General features: G+C 45.6%; 2 protein-coding genes across 2 annotated transcripts; one reads left to right on the top strand and one right to left on the bottom strand.

The window, feature by feature from the left end:
* Positions 1-470: 470 nt before the first annotated feature.
* Positions 471-2,081, top strand: LOC125556461 (uncharacterized). Its single transcript, XM_048719190.2, has one exon. It carries the CDS (start codon positions 961-963, stop codon positions 1,930-1,932), a length of 972 nt encoding a protein of 323 aa, XP_048575147.1. The 5' UTR covers positions 471-960; the 3' UTR covers positions 1,933-2,081.
* A 7,918-nt stretch (positions 2,082-9,999) lies between these two features.
* Positions 10,000-12,373, bottom strand: LOC125510160 (uncharacterized). Its single transcript, XM_087521459.1, is given in 6 exon segments — positions 10,000-10,168; positions 10,170-10,644; positions 10,647-11,100; positions 11,200-11,452; positions 11,528-11,884; positions 12,000-12,373. Coding segments are annotated over 5 exon segments (1,689 nt in total). The 5' UTR covers positions 11,866-11,884; positions 12,000-12,373.
* Between the last annotated feature and the right edge of the window lie 938 nt (positions 12,374-13,311).

Raw genomic sequence — 13,311 nt, forward strand, 5'->3', positions numbered from 1 at the left:
ACGCGCCGCAAACTCGTAGATATAGTGATCGGGGTGTGCGGTTTGCGGGCCGCGGCAAATTTTTTTACGGGTCGGACGAGTATGCAGGCTTTGTTCTGGCCGAGAAATTGGGCCGAGCCCGCATGCGAGTATGCGGGCTCTGTTCTGACCAAAAAATTGGGACGAACCTGCATACTCGCCGGAATTTTGCAGGTTAACGGCTTTTGCGGGGTCTACTAGAGTTGCTCTAACATACAATGTGTCGAAGATGCCCTAAAGTTTCTTCTATAAAAATATACCTTCATCCTGGATGGTCTCGTCTTTTTAAAAGAATGGTGTTCGGCCGTCCTGCCAGTAGCACAGCATCTACCTAACGCCGGTCAGACCAACTAACAAATGGAAACGCGCTCGCAAAGAACTTGCCTCGAGTCCTCCTCCATCCATCCATCTAACAAAAAGAAATCATGTGCTCCTTTCTCCTACTATGAATCAAGAAGGTTGTTGACCACGCACGTTTGCCATGTGGGTGCCAGCTAGAGCTCTAACAAAGTCGATCAACAGCCATATACAGTATATGTGTGCATCTCCGACTAGGACATGTCCATGCCCATCCGTAGCTAAAGCTCGTGTTTTCGCGCCACCAATCCATATCCAGCTCAACGACGTGCTCCGTAGTACGAGTACGTATACAATACAATCTGTCGAGATCAGAGCTAGCCAGGTCAACCGTGCCACAAGAGAACGCCAGGCCAGTCAGTCCGGCCAACAAACAACACGCCTCGCTTCCTCCTCCTCCTCCTAGCATCCATCCGATTCCGAGCTCGCAACAAACCAACGATTAGCCATATACATCTCCGCCGCAGCTAGCTCGTCGTCGTCACACGCACAGGTGATAGACACGCTGATCTCGAGCTCGCAGCGTCCACGATCCAGGTCAGAACTCCATTGGAGCCAGCTAGCTCTTCTTTCCATAGACCTAGGATGGCCGCCATAGGCGCCTTCTTCTCGGGACAGGTCAACCGCGTCAAGGACGTGGCCAACCAGCAGCAGGCGCTGACCAGGCGCCAATCCGCCTCGGGCCCGGACTTCCCGGGGTCGGGGCACCGCCCGGCCGACCGCAAGACGTGGATGGCGGAGCTGGGGCCGGAGCGGCTGCGCGTGCACCAGGTGGTGTGGCCAGGCACCCACAACTCCGCCACCGCCGAGATCGGCGTCCCCTTCGTCACCCGCCCCTTCGCGCAGTGCCAGTCGCTCTCCGTCTACCACCAGCTCGCCACGGGCTGCCGCCTCCTCGACGTCCGCGTGCAGAAGGACCGCCGCGTCTGCCACGGCCCGCTCGTCGCGAGCTACACCGTCGACGTCGTCATCGACGACGTGCGGCGCTTCCTGTCCGAGACCGCCTCAGAGGTGCTCGTCCTCGAGGTGCGCACCGAGTTCGGCCACGAGGACCCGCCGGAGTTCGCCAAGTACCTCGTGGAGCGGCTGGGCGAGCACCTGATCCCGCAGGACGAGGCAGTGTTCCGCAAGACCATAGCCGAGCTGCTGCCGCGGCGGGTGATCTGCGTGTGGAAGCCGCGCAACTCGCCGGCGCCGGCGCGCGGCGGGCCGCTGTGGAGCGGCGGGTACCTGAGGGACAACTGGATCAACACGGACCTGCCGGAGAAGAAGTTCGACGGCAACCTCGCGTCCCTCGCGCAGCAGCCCGACCCGGCGGCCGCACGGAGGTTCCTCTACCGGGTGGAGAACACGCTGACGCCGCAGACCGACAACCCGGTGCTGCTCGTCGAGCCGGTCACGCGGCGCATCCACCGCTTCGCGCGCTTCTTCATCGCCCAGGCCTTCGCCAGGGGCCTCGGCGGCAAGCTGCAGGTCTTCTCCACCGACTTCATCGACGGCGACTTCGTCGACGCCTGCGCCGGCGTCACCAAGGCCCGCGTCGACGGCGCCGCGTGAGAGTCAAAGGCATGCATGGGGTAGGCCGGGGCGGCTACGCAGGGTGTGGTAAATTTCTAGTGTGTTGGCGTGATGGCGTCCATCTGAACGTGATGCCGTATTGCCCTTGTATGTTCTTGTTTGTGTGTACATAGTGAAGCGATGATGAACTATGTGTCGACTCTTCTTTTGTTTACAAAAAAAAAAAATACTTTTCAACCTTGCTCTCAACTATGAAGATACATTGGCAAGTCGCAACTGCACTAAAAATCAAATGAATGGCATGTAAATGCTCTTCACCCTGCTCAACGTGCTACAGTGTATAGGGATGTCATTTAATTTGAAGATTGTGGTATTTGATTGATTGTCAACATATTCATCAACATACAAAAGCAATACAATACATTGTAGGCAAAGATAATGTAACCTCTAGTAGATTGAGAATATGTTAGTACAAGTGGGAAAGTTTTAAAAAATGCATTAGGCCACCATTAGAGAGGCAGCTAATTCCAGTAGGCAGGCCTCATGACGGGCTAAAAAAACGAAAAGTAGTGGCTATTCTCGGGTGTAGTACTACACCAGAGTTAGCAAAAGATTGAAAAAATGTGATCAAACATTGTCCAAAAAATCTAAACTTTTGGGACATGAAACATTATCAGATGTGTGAGGTTCTTGCAAAATTTCATCTAAAAATAATATATGAGGAGGTCTCACCAAAAATAACAAAACCACTGCTCAAACAATGCACAAAACTTTCAGCGATGATTTTGTTTTTTCGGCGAGAGCTCATCGGAAGTTATTTTTGGATGAAACTTGGCAAGAACCTCAAATATATGATAAAGTTTGATGTAGCAAAATTTCAGATTTTTTGGATTTCGTTTGATAAAGTTTTTTCAAAGTTTTTGCTAACTCGGGTGTACTATAGCCGAGAGTAGAAAATCCAGTCTCCAAAATAAAATACGCCAGGCATGTGACCTACACAAATCCATTGAACTGTAAAAATTGTCGTAGAACAGGTAGCAGAGTAGGGGCAGAAGTACAACCTGTATGCAGTCAGACAGAGGGATGGATTTCAAAAGGCTAAAATAAAATTGGTTGACACTCAAGTCTGCTATCAACAAAGAGAAACAAGCTATGACATAAGTCGAAACAGATATCAAAAGGTTGAAGTATAATACTCTAGCTTGTCCCTCGTCAAGTTAGTGCTAGATAGATCCATTTGAGAGACAAATTTGGAACAAGCTTTTTCAGAAGGAGGTAGTAGTATATTTTTAAAAGGGCGTCCACTAAATTTGCTATGACTAACCTTGGTCTCGTTGTCTTGCTGTCGATGCTGGCTCTGAACCTGTAGGTATTGTTTTGGTTGTACTAGTAATAGTAGCAGCAGCGGGTGCAGCTTCAGCACTTTGCGTTGTCATGCAAGCTGCTTCATTTTCAGTGGTTGAGGTAGTGCATTCCCGCCCACCACATGTCAAGGCATCTGAGAATCATACTTAAATCACCCAGAAGAACATATGCAACTCTTTTTTTTCCAGTTGAATCGAACAAGCATAAAGGTTGATGTCTCGCAGTTGCACTCGCATCCGTGCCATGTGAACTTGTACGTATTATTCAAAGATCGACTGAGTGCAAATAAAAATAGGTTTGGTTTGCTTTCAACTGCTAGTATGTCACACATGGAGAGAGGCCGGAGCAGGTAGTGCCTATTCTTCATCTGCTCTCCGTCAGCACGCCTCTTCCTCGCCCAGGTCCGCGCGCGTCAAGTCAACGGTGTGTAAGTGTGGTGCATGGGGTTGCGAGGGTTGGCATTGAAGCCTTGAAGGATTCCTTTGTTGCTGGGTCCGTCGTTGCGTGCAGAGTGTGGGGTGTGTTTGTCCTTGCAAATTTGTGTTTTCAAAACGCCTCCCATAACTCTTTGGCATAATGCAGGAACAGGAAGTATCCAAGTGCATGTAAAAACACGATTTGCTGGCATAACGTGTGAAGCAAAGCCGCGACATTCTTCTTGTCCATCTCCCTCTGCATACCTGCCCACGGACAGGAGAGCGCGCATGTATCAGCAGATCAACTCAGCATGGATAATATGATGATAGCTTAGTAGTGGTAATGAACCGGCAAACACGTTCAGAGGGAGTCCAGGAGATGGAACGGGTCCTTGACACCGTCCCGACCAAAGTAACTGCAGCTATGAATGAAACGTTGAATGCTCTGTATAGCCAAGATGAGGTAAAAAAAGGCTCTCTTTCAGATGTTTCCTACAAAGGCACCGGGTCCGGATGGTTTCCCTGCACACTTTTTTCAGCATCATTGGGATACGTGTGGGGAGGACGTCACTAGGGCAGTTCTGAGGATTGTGGAAGGAACGGAATCGGCCGAGTGCATAAACGACACTGTCCTGGTTCTTATCCCAAAGGTAAAAAATCCCACGCTTCTGTCTTAATTCCGCCCAATCAGCCTTTGTAATGTCCTATATAAGATTGCTTCGAAGGTGATAGCTAACAGATTGAAGGTAGTACTACCTGACATAATATCAGAGGAGCGGTCAGCCTTTGTGCTAGGCAGGTTGATTACAGACAACATTATCACAGCTTATGAGTGTTTGCATTTTATGAAGAGGAATAAAGCAAAGAAAAACCAGTCTTGTGCTCTTAAGCTTGACATGATGAAAACCTACGACAGGGTGGAGTGGCAATACCTAAAAGCTATAATGCTCAAATTGGGTTTTAGCACCAGATGGGTGGAGATCGCTATGAGCCTGGTAACCACAGTAAGCTTTTCTGTGTTGTTCAATGGGAAGAAACTGCAACAATTTAAACCTTCAAGAGGTATCAGACAGGGGGACCCAATATCCTCATACATGTTCTTGCTAGCAGCAGAGGGCCTTTCGTGCCTGATAAAATCAAAAAGTGAGTCATCCGACTTAAGTGGCCTACAGGTTGCCCCTACGGCGCCACCGGTAAGCCACCTCTTATTCGCAGATGACAGCCTGCTGTTTTTCAAGGCAAATGGTATGGGTGCAAACGAGGTGCATCATGTTCTGGAAACCTATTGTCAAGCGACAGGTCAGCGCATCAACAATGCAAAATCATCGGTTTACTTTAGCAAGGGGGTCCCTGACTCGGTGAGACAAGAAATAAAGGATGTACTCAATGTACCTAATGAAACCCTCAACGAAAAGTACTTGGGTATGCCATCTGATATAGGTAGCTCTAAGAATGGTGCTTTCAAGTACCTCAAGGACTGGTTGTGGTGCAAGGTCCAGGGATGGATTGAGCGAACCATCTCCTCGGCGGGAAAGGAGGTGCTAGTCAAGTCTGTTGCTCAAAGTGTCCCGGTTTTTTCCATGTCCTGTTTCAAGTTACCAAGAGGCTTATGTGAACATATCAACATGCTTATCAGAAAGTTTTGGTGAGGGAGTAAGGAAGGGAAAAGGAAGCCTCATTGGGTATCTTGGAGAACAATGACACAACCCAAGAGCATGGGAGGCCTGGGTTTCAAAGACTTTGAGCTGTTCAATCTAGCAATGCTAGCGAAACAAGCATGGAGGTTATTACAGAATGCGGATAGCTTGAGTGCCCGTGTGTTAAAAAGCATTTATTATCCAAATGCAGACATCCTTGAGGCTGAACTAGGGGGTCACCCGAGCCAAATATGGCGTGCCATAATTGAGGAGAGAGATACACTTAAACAAGGATTGATCAAACGCATTGGTAACGGAGACTCAACAAATATATGGACACAAAATTGGCTACCCAAGGAAGGTATGTTTCGGCCGTGTGGTAGTATTGCACTGGACCCACCAACCAATGTATCCGAGCTCATCATAAGCACCACAGCATCGTGGAACAGACCGTTGATTCAACAGACCTTCATGCCAATAGATGCTCAGGTTATTTTGGAAATCCCTCTGTGCACTCGGAACATACCCGACTTCTGGGCTTGGTACTACGAGAAACATGGCTCTTTTTCAGTTAGATCAGCTTACAACATGCTCGTTGCTACTAAGCTGCGAAGGGAGGCTTGGTTGGAAGGGCAGGCTGGCTCCTCTACTGTTGTTGCAGAGGCAGGAGCATGGAAAAGATTGTGGAAAACACAAGTCCCCGGGAAAATTCGCATGTTTCTTTGGCGACTCTCCAAACATTCTCTGCCAACCAACGACTTGAGAGCTCACCGTCATATGACTGACTCTGAGCAGTGTGGGTTGTGCGGATCTAGGGACTCATGGCGCCACTCATTACTGGAGTGCACAGCATCAAGGAGTGTTTGGGCCTTGATTGAGGAGGAGCTTACACATAAAATCATAGACAACACAGAGTCAAGCGCAAGACAGTGGCTGTTTACACTGATGCAATTGTTAACACATGATCAATTTGTCTTAATGGCAGTCACACTATGGTCCATATGGCATGCCCGCCGGAAAGCCATCCACGAGTCTATATTCCAGAGCCCTCATGCTACCTACATGTTCATCACCAGATTCATGGCTGATCTTAATATCATAAAAGACAAAAAGAGCAGCCGGGTCACAAACAGAGGAAGTGCACCGCCGGCTCACCGGGGGCCAAAGAAGCCACCGGCGGACTACTGCAAGATACATGTTGACGCCGGAGTCGTGACAAGAAGGGGCGGTTCAGCAGCAGCAGTATGCAGGGACGAATGGGGTAACTATCTGGGGAGCTCAGCATTAGTCCTGGACGGAGTGGTAGATCCGGCCACTCTTGAGGCTATATCATGCCGGGAAGCCTTGTCCCTGGCAGAGGACCTGGGCATTCAAAATTTCATCATCGCATCGGATTGCATGCAAGTCATTTCAGACATCAACAAGAACTCACGCGGGTCGTATGGAGCGATTATTACAGAGATAAAGCTTAGATCATCTACTTTTAATTGTACCTTTTCTTTTGAGAGTCGTGCTGTTAATTATGAAGCACATAGCTTAGCCAAGTTTTCGCTCTCTAGAGGTCCGGGACGCCACGTTTGGTTTGGCGTGTCTCACGACCAGAGATGTATCCCACACCATGTGGACTTTCATGAATAAATTTGGTTTTACCCCTCAAAAAAAAAAGTAGTGGTAATGAAAGGTCGATACCTTGCTTACACTAGCAACATCATTCTTATGGTTGGCCTTGACTTGTCATGCAACAACTTAGTTGGAGATATTCCAGTTGAAATAACATCTCTTGTTAATCTGAAGAACCTGAACATCTCCTATAATCGCTTGTCTGGTAACATCCCAGAGAAGATTGGCTTTCTTGGATCATTGGAGTCTCTCGACCTGTCATGCAATCAAATCTCCGGCGAAATTCCTTCTGGCTTCTCAGACATGACAATGTTAAGCAAGATGAACCTGTCATACAACAATCTATCAGGAAGAATTCCCACCGGGAATCAGCTGCAGACGCTCATTGATCCAGCATCATCGTACATCGGCAACAAATACCTCTGCGGGCCTCCTCTTTCGAGGAACTGTTCAGGGCCCAAGGTATTTGGAGGGGATCTTGACGAGCATCAAGCAGAGGCGAGGTTTTTCTATCTTGGCCTGGCTGCGGGATTTATCCTGGGTCTTTGGGTGGTCTTTGTTGCCTTCTTATTTTGTAAGAGATGCAGAGTTGCTTATTTCCAACTGTTTGACAAGCTACTGTGTGCCATACAAGCATTCATGGCCTGCGATTCTTCAGGCTGCCATGGAAAATTGCTGTTCCGAGGACAGAACCCTAATCAGCATTGTATCGTCATGTATTTTCTATTTTTCTTTACAACTTGCTCTTTAATCGGCTGTACCGTACTAGTATTTGATTTGGGGGCATTCCTTCAGTACTCTCTTTTTATAATCTACACCAAGAGATCAACTCTAGAGGGTTGCTACTACTGTAATGCACCATTGTAATGAGGATCCACCATCACGGACTGTTATAGATAAACATGGTATTTTCTCATCGTCAAGGGTGAAATAATTGCTTGCGTGGTTGATTCTGACTGCTGAGTGAGATGTCTGCACGGAAGGCGCGCTTCGCTGAGACTCCACTGCAGGTGTTTGTTATTTGTGTTAACTAATTATCAGCTCCACTGCAAGTTGATCAGGTACAGTGCTTGTGTTTTTGTTTGTCGTAGTAGATTGTATATGCAGAAGGCCTGTTAAGTAAGTCGTGTGTATATGGGGTGAGCTAATGAGTACTCCATTACAATACACAAGGAGAAAATCTGTTTTTTTTTCTCAACTACAGACTTAGCCAAGGACCGGACTACATAATTGCAAAGTGGTCTATCATGTAAGGAGGTCTATCAAGTTGCATAGCGGTCTATCATGTGATTGTGAGGAGGTGTATCACAACCTACTATAATATTCGCAGTGCAGTAAAATTTGGTAGTTAGTATAGCAAAGGACAGCTTCATCTGAACTAGGTATGGTGTAGAGACTAGAAACTCTAACCAATCTGCTCTAAAAACTGAAAACTCAATGATGAATATTATGGAAGTTAGTATGCGCAAACACATATTCTATTTTATTAATTATCTTTCCTGTCGAAGTAGTTAACATGCACGTACACTTGAACATAAAGCTAGCTATGTAGCAAGTTCAGTGAAAGTATCCAACCAAGGACAGAATTCCTCCATGTGAAAATTATAAGATACAAATAGATGCTTAAGAATACAAGGGAAGAAATTTAGATCTTCACCATAGGTAAGAAACTAGAGAAGTAATAGTCATGCATCTGATGGAAAACTAAGAAATACAGTAGTTCAATAAGTTTCACTATAATTACAGAATGAGAATATAATATACCCTTGTTTCGCCTTGTATATTGTAGGGTGAAAAGTCAAGTTATGACATAATGTTACATAACATAAATATTACTCACCTATACTCTGCAGCCGTCCATGGATTTCTGGAGGTACCTAGCAGCTGATTATGGGGTATTAGGGACTGGAAGTTCAGGTATTCTGGTCAATATAATATAAACTGGAATATGATTGAATCCTTCTACCTAACTACTTCTCCCTCCTTTCCACCTATGGATAACTAGTAAGCAAATCTTGTATGTTATCCACTTTGCTCTCAATAAAGAAAAGTTTTCACCCTTCTTTACTTTGAGATATTTTTTGAACACCCACTTCTAAAATGATTTATTATTCCACAATCCTCCACATGGCAGTGGAAAATGCCATGGCCTTCCACGGAATTGTAATGATGGAAACATGACCAGAAATAAGAATATGGTCTAGTCTAGAACCGTAATTGTACTCTCCAGCTCCAACTTTTTGATTAAAGCAAGTATAAGCGCCCTCACTGCATCAAAAAACGCAGCCAGCTTACAGTACGGTGTTAGCAAGTAATTTTCGTGGAGTCTACTACATGTGTAAGCGTGTGGCTATTATAAAGATGGAAACTCATTGCTGAGGTAAAGGATATGGTGTGATTTCCATATCTACAGATGAGGAATCAGAACTATAGTAAGTGAGGTGTGCATAAGTACCTGCAAGATCTTGTAAAATACGTAGTAGCTTAAACCAACGGATTCTTCGTCTTCTTCTCTAACAGCTGGGCCATATGTATATGTATTAAACAGAACTACGAAAGTGGTTCATTACATATCATCCCAATCCCACACTGTAGACATGCCAACACCGTTCATTACCTCCTAATCCTATTGTCCAAATAAGCTCAAAATTTCCCATATCACTATGGAAGCTTGCTGGAATTTGCTAGAGTTTTTAAAAATATCAAAATTTGAATCAATTTGGTATACCAATTTAAACAGCCAATATCTGTCAAACATGTGCTCAAAGTAACATGAATTCTTTTAAGACCAATACTAGTAACATGTTTGACCATACCTTGAAGTTTCATACAGTTCACACACCAATACATCAAGTACTAGACTGGAGAAGCAACAACTAGAAGACCAAAACAATGATACGGTGTTGCTTCTAACTAATGCTATGGTAGAACACCTCCAAACCAAAATATAGAAATGTATGCCCAAGTGACCAGCCGCAAACCATCTGCCCAAATTAGCACAATATTAGTGATATAATAGTAAGGCATCCAATGTTGACTATTAACACTAGTAAAACTGACATATACCTCTAAGAAATCACATTTAACTCATGAGGCAAATGTCCTTCACGCCTTAATTTCTGGAATTGGATCATGATTTGATCATCATGAATGCTTCTAAACATCTCTTTCTCGATGTAGCACAGCATTAAATCATTTATCCATTCATTTGATACCTCATTGCGCACATCTGTCTCTTGCCGAAAATATTCACTCAACTGGTGCAGTTGCCATAGGAAGAATCAACGCCAACTCAATGAGGCGATATACCAACTGGAAAGATGTGTGTTTATTTGTTTGAACCATCAATCGAGCAAGTGTGGACACATCTTGGCATCCATTAAATTCCTCACTTCTCCTAATGTTCATAAGGAATCTCGGAAGGTCAAATGTTAGCAACAACCGGTCAGCTTTCGTAAAGTCCTCAGCATAAATTTCAGCAAGCCGAATAAGTTTGTCAGCATTAAACTTTGAGAAGTTGTTTGCTGGATTAAGACAAGAAATACAATCCAATAACTCAGTGGAAACTTCATTGAATCGATGATTCATCTCAGTAATAGTTGCATCAATGGCAACATTGAATATGCTAACCTTGTAATAGTGAAGTCGGGTCACCTTATTCTTAGCGCGAACAGATTGACCCATAGCTCCAACAAGATCATCCATATTTGGCACTCACAAAAGTTCTTGGCTTGACTGAATAAAGACTCCCACCCATTGTCCCTCATATCTTGCAAGCTTTCTTTCACATCTAAGATCAAATGCATGGCTTCGACAGTATTTTGATTCTTTCTTTGCAAAGCTTGTGATAGATAATTTGTGGTGCCCAACAAGTTTATTGAGAACAACATGATGAAGAGAAATTCAAAGCATTCCATCTTAATAAGCAAACCTGAAGCTCCACCTTGACAAGTGTGTTCCCGAGCATCAACCACTACAATTCCTAGCACATCCACCACAGCATTCCACATTGTGAATATGCGAAGCAAGGTTCTGAGATGTGAGCCCCAACGAGTATCTCCTTGTCTTGTTATGCTAGATTCTTGATCCAACCAGGTTCCGGATGAAATCTTTCCATTCTCCATCAAATCTAACAATTCGTCTTGATGTTTGGCCAGTAATGCATCTTTCTGCTTGCAAGATGAACACACTTGAGTCACTATCAAGGGAATACAGTTGAAGAAATCAGCAATAGTAGGACTACATTGAGCAACAGTGGCAACCACCACCTGCAACTGGTGAGCAAAGCAGTGAACATAAAATGCATATGGAGCTTCATCTCTAACCAATTTTTGCAAACCATTGAATTCCCCTCTCATATTTGAAGCCCCATCATAACTCTGTCCACGTAGCCTAGAAATCTGCAAACCATGATAATCCAATACATCAACCAAAGCTTCTTTAATTCCAGCAGATGTACAATCTGTGATGTGCTTAATTGCAAGGAATCTTTCCTGGAGCACCCCGTGATCATCAAGAAATCTACATGCATCAAGAAATTAGATCAGTGAAAATCATTAGTACACTATAAACGGCACTAAAAACGGCATGCATTACCTCACAGTCACTGCCATTTGCTCTTCTACTGAGCAATATCTAGCCTCATCAATAAGGATTGAGAAGTTCTTGTCTCCAATGTCATCCTTGATAATTTTATTTGGATGAGATCCTAGTATGCGCTGCCTTGGTCGGTTTGTACTCTCATCAGATGTGGTACCATTGCTCTCCTCATTTGGGGGTTCAGCTTCAGGAGGAGGCACTGTGCTCACAACAATTAAGGGAAAGGGATTTGCAGTCACATTAGCTGGGGCAAGTTCAGGCTCGACATCGGCAGGGGAAGGAGTAACTGAACTGCTTGCATAAAAATCATGCATACTCGTAGCCTTTCTCTTCATTTCCAAATCTGCAAGCAAACTGTAGATGACATTAAATCAGTTAACAGTTCATGAACTAGCAAACAGAGTGTAATCGACACTGAATCAACTACATATAAAGAAAGCAATAGAAGCAAATAATTTGGGAACTAAACCTTGGCGTCTTGGCCCTCCAACAGCCGATGCGCTGGATGCGGCGGCGGGTCGGGACCTCCTCACTCCGGTAACGGGCGTGGCGGCGTGCGACCGTGCGAGCCGAATCCTGACTCCAGCCGGCCGGCACCTCCGCTTCTGCCAGCCAACGACTGTTGCCGGCGCCTGCGATGCTGCGCTACTCCTGAAGGCTGGCGTCCGCGCGCGCGTTGTGGAGCGCCTGCGTGCACGAGGGCGAGCCGGAGGAGGCTGCCGGTGCCTATGATAGGGTTGACGGGGCGGCGGCGCGTCTCCTAGCTCTAGCTGTGGGCTGCGACTGCGAACGAGCTCTGAACTGAGGAGAGGAGCGAGACCTTTTTTTCTTTTGAGTGGAAGAGGAGCGAGAGACTGTGTGCTGGCTGGGTCATAGGTGGGCTGGAGACTGGGAAGTTGGGCTAGGCCGATTCATAGTAATGAACAGCTCGCCTCTTGTTATTTGCCTTCTCTCAAAAGAAATCTTGTTATTAAATCCTCAAAAACAAAAATCTTGTTATTTCGCCAAAGACCTTCCTCGGCGTTTCAAGAATAAAATCCCCCATTCTTATGAAAAAAACCTCATTTAAAAAAGATGGTTTCACTTTCTTTCAGCTGTTACTGTCAAATGCTGATGCTACCCAGAAAAAAACACAGCACCCGCAATAGTTAAATTTATCAACAATATCATTTTTAGTTGAAATTAATCGACAATGTGGGATGAAGAATTCAGAATGACTTAATCCGCACAGTATCGCGTAGAAGACAAAAACGTCTACCACAAGGAATGCATCAGTACAAAACCAAAAGCAGCCGATGAAAAATATTATAACTAACGATACCATTTCAGTAACTAAAATGCTAGGTGCCTTGTTCTGGGGAATACGCGAGATATATCAAGTCGCTCCTCCTCCACAAAGTTAGGGTTCCTGCCTTTCGTCGGCGCCGCTGCAGGTCTGCCTCGTCTCCGGTGGTCCTCGAGTCATGGAGGCGCGGTGGATCCTGGCAAGGGCCAACGGAAAGGTTTTGTTTTTAGTCATTTGTTCCTGTCTTATTAGGGTTCGTGTTCTGTTCAGGAAGGCGAGACAGCGGCGACTCCCTGAAGATGGAATAAAGGTCTCCCCACCTAGTCCTTGTTTCGGCGGTGCTTCTAGCATCGTTGGTGAGTGTGTGGAGGTGTGTCTCCGGCGGATACATCTTTGATGGATTTGCTCGGATCTCGCCGTTATTCGTTTACGTTCATGTGTCTTCGGGTTGAATCCTTCCAACCTATGTTATTCTTCATCAGCGACGGTTGTTGTT

The sequence above is a fragment of the Triticum urartu genome, chromosome 5A (assembly GCF_056163025.1).
Source record: "Triticum urartu cultivar PI428250 chromosome 5A, HENAU_Tu73, whole genome shotgun sequence".
In the NCBI taxonomy this organism is placed as follows: Eukaryota; Viridiplantae; Streptophyta; class Magnoliopsida; order Poales; family Poaceae; genus Triticum; species Triticum urartu.